The 8666-nt window shown below is 40.2% G+C and overlaps 1 protein-coding gene across 1 annotated transcript; it reads left to right on the plus strand.

Moving 5' to 3' along the window:
- The first annotated feature begins 641 nt into the window (after positions 1-641).
- Positions 642-7727, plus strand: fam83b (family with sequence similarity 83 member B). The gene is made up of 5 exons (XM_077613633.1): positions 642-852; positions 1784-2257; positions 3047-3211; positions 4389-4513; positions 4646-7727. Exons 1-5 carry the CDS (start codon positions 781-783, stop codon positions 6561-6563), a joined length of 2754 nt encoding a protein of 917 aa, XP_077469759.1. The 5' UTR covers positions 642-780; the 3' UTR covers positions 6564-7727.
- Positions 7728-8666: the final 939 nt, after the last annotated feature.

Genomic DNA, 8666 nt, shown 5'->3' on the forward strand with positions numbered 1-8666 from the left:
TGGACACTTATGGGGACTTTTCCACTGTTGTCATTTGCAACATAAGATGCCTTTGGAACATACATTGTGTAATGCATATTCAGCAAGCTTTTGAGTATATTAGACATTCATCTGACCTCTTGGTGTATTGAGCCCTAAAGGGAGTAGACCATCTTACAGTCTTGGGTAATTGAAGCCTTGTCACACACACACACACACACGCCCCAGTGAAGGAATGCAGATGTTACACAAGGGGACAATTTCTCAAAAGACCACCTTAGCGCTGACCCCACCCCTGTAATAAGGATAAAGATGACTGAAATTGGGTTTTGCATTTAATTTGTCTTATTTTTCCTCAGATAACATCGGTACTGAGGCTCCTGTTGACGCTCACAGAATAAACCCGAGCATCTATCACACATTCATACAGTATATTGAAGAAATAGTACTGTGATTACAAAATTTCAAACCTTTGCCCAGTCAAGCAATTCAAGTAATTACATTTTTTTTCCATTTTGGCACAGTTTATGCATATTCATCTATGCCTGTATCCTGTCAGCATTTTGATTTTGAAGGGGGCTGAGCTTTGAAAAAAAAAAGATGAGAGGAGTGGCTCAAAGTTTCAAACAGGTTTATGGTTGCCCGTGAACAAGTTTGCAAGCAGAACGTTCGTTTAGTACATGTCAAAACTGGAACTCACACCCTCAGTCAGAAGACAGCTTATCATGCTCAGACACCTCCTTTTCTCTGTGCCTTCTAGGTGGGGGACCGTAGCTTCCTCAAATATTCAACACATTCACTATGCAGTTGCCTTTATATAAACCTCATTGGCATGTGTTTGGAAACAGTCACCAGGATTATCACAAGTCAAATGTAAGTTATGGACTTCTTATTTTCTTGACAATGTTTGGATTCAGTACTGTAGATGCAATTCTCACGTCTTCAGGATTTTATTTATGATGCTCATGTAATATGCCATTCATGTGCTTTAAAAAATAGACACAAATCAAAATAATTGTAAAAAAAAATCTTCCAATATTTTTTTCTTGACAATTAAAGGTGCCAAACAGTGTCGCATCACCTTGCTGTACATTTATATTGTCACCCATTTATTAAACATGATCTCAGGTCAAACAAAACCATATGGAAAGCTATTACTTTTGCCCCTAGGGCCCTCAGTATGCGTCACCAGGTGAGCAGGTTGCTTTTGTCTTAATTGAAGGAGTTTCTGTGCGTCACATGTTCAACCCATCTAAAGACCAATATCAGCACTTCCTCACATAGAGAGGATTTAACATGTTCAGACAGAACAGAGGCTTTTGTTTACACTGCACTAATCATCAAATATTGGCCTTTGCTCAATCATCTATGTTACCGAATCTCACCAACTGTGTTTGTGATGTCTGTGAACCTAACCTCGGTATATTCGTCCACATTAATTTCCTGTTCTGCTCCCTGGGAATTCTCAAACCATCAGACTCGTTTAGTTGTTTTGCGCAACATGTGATTAAGGCGTAATTAGAGGCTGGTTATATTTACTTTTGGATCACGAACAGAATAGAGGCAGAGAGAAATGCCTGCTGTGTAGTCATAAATAATAATTGTATCAAATAAGTATTTTATCTTTTGTAAAGGAAACCGACTGGTTCTACATAAACTGTGATTACATTTGCAACTGAATGAATCATGTTACTTGAGGGATTAAAAACCATTATATAGTACATTTCCTTTCCCCCGCATATCACTATTTGTACTTTCCTTGATTTGTTTGTTCAAATTTTTGACTTTGAATTTTATGTAACAGATGCAAGGAAGGATGACTGAAACAATGAACTCGTCCCATTTTTCTTCGCTGTCATCCTTGAGGGGAGAACATGAATCAGGGGATTTTGTCCAAACCCACTACAAGGAGGCATATCGTCTGGCCATTGATTGCTTATTGAGCGGGGGCCGAGACAGTTACACAGATTTCATCAAAGAAGAACACATTGGAAGCTTCCTGTCAGAGGAGGAACTTCTCTTCATCACATCAAACGCAAAAGAGCTTCCACGGCAGACCCAAGTAGAGGAAATCAAAACCCCATCGGACAGCCAATCCTCCTCCGGGACGTATTGGCCCGTCCTCTCGGATTCGGACGCTCCCACTCTGGAATTGGGATGGCCAGGGGCCATGCGTGAAAATCTACAGACCAATATAGATCTTCTTTATCATCCCCCACGACCAAACTGTCCAAACATTAAAGATGTCATTCTGAAACACATTCGGGATGCGCGACAGGTAAAAACAAGACTATTTGACGCGACAAGTGGGTTTTGTTGTCATCCTGAGGCTCCGTGGACCTCTGAAAAACAGTGGCAGGGAGTGTGTGCTGACATTTTTATGGACCGAATCCAGTTTAACAACTTCTGTCATCAAGATAGTGTGGGAACAAGTTCTCATTGCTGCTACTACTACTACTAAATTAACTCCTTTACATAATAAGGCTGGCTCAGAAATGGTCACCCCTTTGTATTATTTTGCATGTAGACACACGTTCTAGCTGCACCCATTTTTGCCTCACAAAAGAGGACGAGACAACGCTAATGTTTAGTGACAAACAATCATGGAAATTAAAGGAGCTAAGTACCTCCTACATACGAAATATTCAGGTTATGAAAAGCCGCAATGGGAAAAGTTTGTCTCTAGATATAAAAGTTACAAAACACAAAAATTGAAACAATTCAAGCATTGTTCTTACAGTCTTTTGAGTTTAATTGTTGATCCAACCAGAACTTTGTGGTATTTCTACTTCCACATCCAATGCTGCTGAAACTTAAGACTCTAAATTGCCTTGGGCGTGTTTGTGAACCTGCACAGCTACTTGTAAACTTGAACCCTTCTAATGACAAACGACTAGTCTCAAGATAAATCAACTCAGATCTGTATAGACATTGATTGACGAGAACAGTTGTCATTCTACACGGACAGATGAGTTATTCAGCTCCAGGGTTAGCCGCATGTGGGCTACCTGAGGACCTTGCTTCACCAAAATCATGCTGATATTATTTATTCACTTGATCTTTACAGGTCATCGCTATAGTGATGGACATGTTCACTGATGTCGATATATTGAAAGAAATTGTTGACGCCTCTATTCGGGGAGTTCCCGTCTATGTGCTGTTGGATGACTACCACTTGAAACATTTCCTCACAGCAGCTGACAATTTAGATGTAAAACTACAACAACTCCGTGTAAGTGATTCCAATAACAACAATATATATGCATATATATTTGCTGGAGCCTACCCTAGCCAACTGTTGGCACCAGGCTGGGGATGCTTTCACTTTTTTACCTTTTCTCTTATTAGCTCAGAGTCAGACACACCTGCCTTTCTTGTTTCTGTTGAGTCCTTCTCAGCGCTTTTCATGTGTGGTCTTGTCGTCTGTTCTGCCTATATTCTTGCCTTTCTCATTATTCTCATAAATAAAGGGTGTACCAGTAAAACATAGTCGGGTAATTACACGGGCCGCCTCTGTGTTTCTGTTTCAAAATAGTGATAGAAGGGTCTCTATAATGCAACAAGCATCAGCACGTATTATATTTAATAGTAGTGAACTTTGGGTGGGGGAAAAAAGAGTGCAGTCTACAAACATCTATAAGCATGGCATGGAGCAAAGGATGGAGTCCTCCAAGACAAAAAGCTTGAATCACAATCTTTCGTATCAAATATCAAACTGAGATTGTTGATTTTCCACCAATACTCGAGACAATGTGCTTTGCCACCACTGATAACACCACTGTTTTTATCTTGCTTGGAGAAAAGATGACTCTCTCCATGCAAACATTGATATTAACAAAACCTTCATGGATCACAAATACTGCTGACCATTCCCTGAAATGTCTTTCTTTATACGGGGTGCCATTGGAAATACTTTAAATTATTATTTTTAGGATTAGGTATTGGACAAAAGTAAACTAAGTTGTCCAAAACTGTGAGTTTGTGAGGCTACCATTTGCAAGCACACACTGCAAATTGTAGTATGATTCAATCATTTCTAAAGTCATGTTTCATTTTAATACACTTATGCCTTGTCTTAATGCCTTTGCTCTGCTGAAACTTAAAAAAAAATCTATTTTTTCCTCCTTAAAGCCCTGCATTTTTGCTTAAATTGGCTCAATTGCTTCCTTTTGCTTTTTTTACGGTGTTTTTTTTCAGTTTTAGGAATAATAAAAATGATGATGATAAAAAAGAACCAAAAATAACTTTCTTACACGTTTCCCCAAAGGTGCTTTTGGCACACGTGAAATTCAGGCGTATTATCACTCCACCTACAGATGTGTAGAAAGGGATTAAAGTGTGAACGATGATGTCTATTGTGATAGCAGTGTGTAGGCAAGTTGACTCACTGTTTCATTTTTCCCCCCCAGAACATGAGGGTTCGCACTGTGAAAGGTGAAGATTATCTGTGCCGCTCAGGGACTAAGTTCCATGGAGCAATGGAACAGAAATTTCTTTTGGTCGACTGTCATACAGTGATTTATGGCTCCTACAGGTGAATACGCTGGTTACATGTGACACAAAAAAATATCTTTAACAGAGTAGTACCATTATATTGAGTAATAAAACTGAAAGGAATCTTAACCCGCATTAAATGCAGAACCATGTTTGCTTTGTCTTCTCGCAGATTTACTTGGTCGTGTACAAAGATCAATTTGAGCATGGTGCAGGTTATCACGGGCCACTTAGTGAGGACTTACGATGAGGAGTTCCGAACATTGTACGCCAGGTCGACCGTGCCAGATGAGTTGAGCCAACCAGATGATTCTCTACCCTCTAATGGACCACATAAACTGCCGGGCTGGACAAAATATCCGTCTCAATCCACACAAACGATTGATCGGCGTGACCAGTTGAGGCACACGTTGGACTCTGTCTACAGGAAGACGTGTGAGCGGAATCTGTATGCCAGAGATTACAATGATAATCATTTTGTACCTTTGATTGAACATGAATTTGGCTTGCAAAATCACATGTCCAAATATCAGTCGTCAGAGTCGAGTAACTACTTAAAAAGGCACAGCTATGCCGGGGAACGACACAATGGACATGTCCCACAAAATGTCAGAGCCAGAGCAAGCAACTGGAATATTTGCCGGGAAACAGGACTTGGGACAAACAACTATCCAACGGATAACTCTTACTTAGTGCCGCAGATTTACAGAAGTCAAAAGCTTCGTCAAACGTTCAATGGCAATGACAAACAAATTCTGTCTTTGCAGCAAAACATGCCAACGCTGGAAAAAACATCCAAGTCGTTCATGCGTACATGGAGGATCGAGTCGTACCTACAAAATCCTGACACGCCGTTTGGGGACCCGTCTGACTATTTGGACCAGTATGAGCCATCTAACAGCTTCATGGCGGGAAGGATGAGGTCTTCTCTTGTTTTTAGGCCCACCATGGCAGAACACATGGGACACACGTCACAAATAAACACCACACCCTCGGTTGATAGTCGCTCATCATCACTTCACAACCCCATGCGCTACTCCTCAATGCAGTGGAATCCAACACTGGCACAAGAAAGCAATAGACTAAACAAGGAAGAATTTCAAGTAAAGAGAACAAGCCTGCAGATTTTGGATAATTGTAACAGTTCAAAGAATTCATTACCATCATATGCCAGTTTCGGGAGTGTCAAATCTGGGCAGCACACTACAAATCCAGACATGTTCACTGACAATTGGCACAAAAGACACAGTCTGGCAGATCCGAGATCCAACACTGCATACACGCAGGATTCCTCAGGTGCTATGTACGGCTCTTTTGGTCGGATGCAAATAGATCGAGGCTCTTCCACAATAAACATGAAGCATAGTGGATATGGCTCAAATCTCAAAGAGGATCAGCGATCTGTCTCTCATTATGATGTCAAAAGCATGACAGACACAAAGGACCCCTGCACTTCGCTTTGGCAGGAGCCTCCGTCCAGAACTTTGTCTGCTGCAAGCATGGGTGTAGGCACTACAGATTCGACGGCTAAATCCAGTAGAATAGGTTCTCAGGATTTTTTAAAGAAAAGCACCAGGAGGATTAGGTCCTTTTTGCACATACCAGGAAAGAAGGAGGAACGAGTCAGAAGTGAAGAAACGCCAAGTGTGACGTCAGAGGACAGCACCGACACTATCAAAGCTGAAGAAGAGAGTGAGGCAGAACATGATCAGAGAAACTCATTCCCGGGGCATCAGGAGAAGGCGGCCGAAGAAAAGTACTCCAGACCAAGATTCGAGACTGAGGAACACCGGCACACAAGTCAGCGTTCCTCTGAACCGGCATCGCAAAGAAAACTCAGCGTTGATGACAAAAAGCCAAAGCCTGACATTGATGTCTTGGGCTGGAGTAAAGACAGAAAAGCTGAAAATCGCCTTTACAGTAGATTTGAGCCATTTTGTTCAGTACAAAAGAAACATTCATCATACAGTTCAACAGAGAAAACCAAAAACTCGCCTACTGACCACAGTCGAATGGGAAGAGGCCACCATGAAAATAAGATTGAGAAATTCTTTCATAGAGTGGGAAACCTAATTCATAAGACTAAGTAGTGTTGTTCTGTACATTTCTTGTATTTCATGTGTGAACTGGCATGAATTTCACAATGGGAATGTATTTGGCAGATGTGCCTTGCAGCTGTGAGTATGTTCAAATCTGGGTTTGCATGTGTAAGTCTTCAGCAAGCAATCTGCTTTCCTTCCATATTTCTAAACTAGATATACATTTTGGCAAAAGCTTACAATTTACATAGGTGGGAATATCAGCGTGAATAGTACTTTTTTCCTGAACCACAATTGGCTGGTGACCAAATCAGTCTCATATCAGCTGAGGTAGGAATCAGCTCATCTGTTACTGTAACGAGGCTAAGGGGTATCGGAAATGGATGGATGAATTGGCATCTCCATGCCAAAGACACACCGATCAATAATCGCATTTACTGTGTAAGGCCAAAGGGTTCATATTAAAGTAAACAGGTTTACATTGCACAGACACAGCACAGTAATTTACATGCCATGTTGGATGCTTTGACAAGATTGCCTTTTTTTATTTGTATTTTTTTTAAATATAAAGATGAGTTCATTTCTTTTAATTGCCCAGAGTCAACGGTTTACATTGGGACCACAATGTTGTGTATTCATCCTCTGCATCTGCCTAAGTATGATTGAAATCATGTCAAATATTACAGAAGTATGGAAAACCTGAAATACGGTACTCTAGAGATCAAATTTACGTCAGTCCGAGATGATGAATCAGCCACTGCTGCATAACCACTAAGGGTTTGTGTAAAAATATCATCCTTTTAGTATTGCAAATAGTGCATCTTTTTTAATATAAACTACGCCAAAGCACTCAAGATGCAGCAAGAACAATAATGGAAGGTCGTTCGCTATCTGCACTGCATTTTCTTTCTATAAAGTAATGTTACTCTATTGCTTTTCATCAAACTGCAAAAGAAGTGTTTTCTTACATCCCTCATTAGATAATAATTCCAAGTTGATGACCATGTTTGGATTAAGTGGACAGAGCATATGGACATAGTACTTGGAATTGAACTAATTAGAGTTGGTGAATTGTCTTTTACCTGAGAGTCTCTCGCTACTCACGACTTTGAACAAGAAATTGTTGGTGGTATTAAGTGAATGTATACTGCATGGAAACATACTTAACAGTTGCCATGGAAATGAGTAATAATATAAATGGAACCAACTTGTAAATCATTTTTCTACCTTGAAGGTACTCAAAGCGGTTCACTACGTGTTAAACAATTTAATGACAACACAACAAGTGGAATGCTATTTGAGAATCTTCCTCTGAAACACATTTCACAGAATTAGGCAATAACCTTCATCTTGGGAGATAATTCCTTTTTCTTTCCAAGAAGAAAAAGAATGCTACGTGTTTTTAATTTTGGCAGCCAAAAAGACAAGAAATCTGTAAAATTTCTCTACAATTATAGAAAGTCTACACCAAATGTGGATCGTTAACCAATGAGGTTTCTTCTGAAACAAGCGGCACCTTGATTGCAATCAACTGATTACACTTTTCCAACACCAGATTGGTGAAAATGTATCCTCCTCATCGGTTGGAATGAAAACCTGCACCCACTGTGGTCCTTGAGAACCGGTCTGGACACCCATGATCTCTACGCAAGTGGTTGGAAACACCAACAAGTGGTTAATTGGTCTTGTACCAAACCACAATCTTAACAGACGCCTCCTGATGCTGTCATTGGAGAGTCCTTGAATGATCATCTAAGCCTGACCTTTTAGCTTAAGTCACTGTTGCAGTAATTTTGCACTTTAGGGACTAGCAAGATGAAAGGCGTGTTGGCTGCTTGAAAATTGAAATGTATGAAAACTCCTTTTCCACGGTAAAATACGAGAGGGGACAGCATCACTTACACTCAAGTAGGTTCAAGGCGTGTTCAAGTGCAGGGATTCTGAGAGGCAAGGCACTACACACAGATTTATACTCAAAAAGCTAAAATCGAGGAAAGGCAGGAGGAATAATCCTTAAAAAATCTATATTAAGAGTAAAAAAAAATCAAGATTCCAAGTAACCCATTAATCTTACCAAAATAGACTTAGACACACTTAAACACAACCTTCCTACCCACTTACTTAGCCTTACATAAAGTTTACTTTTACCTCAAT

This window comes from Stigmatopora argus, chromosome 11, assembly GCF_051989625.1.
Source record: "Stigmatopora argus isolate UIUO_Sarg chromosome 11, RoL_Sarg_1.0, whole genome shotgun sequence".
NCBI lineage: Eukaryota > Metazoa > Chordata > Actinopteri > Syngnathiformes > Syngnathidae > Stigmatopora > Stigmatopora argus.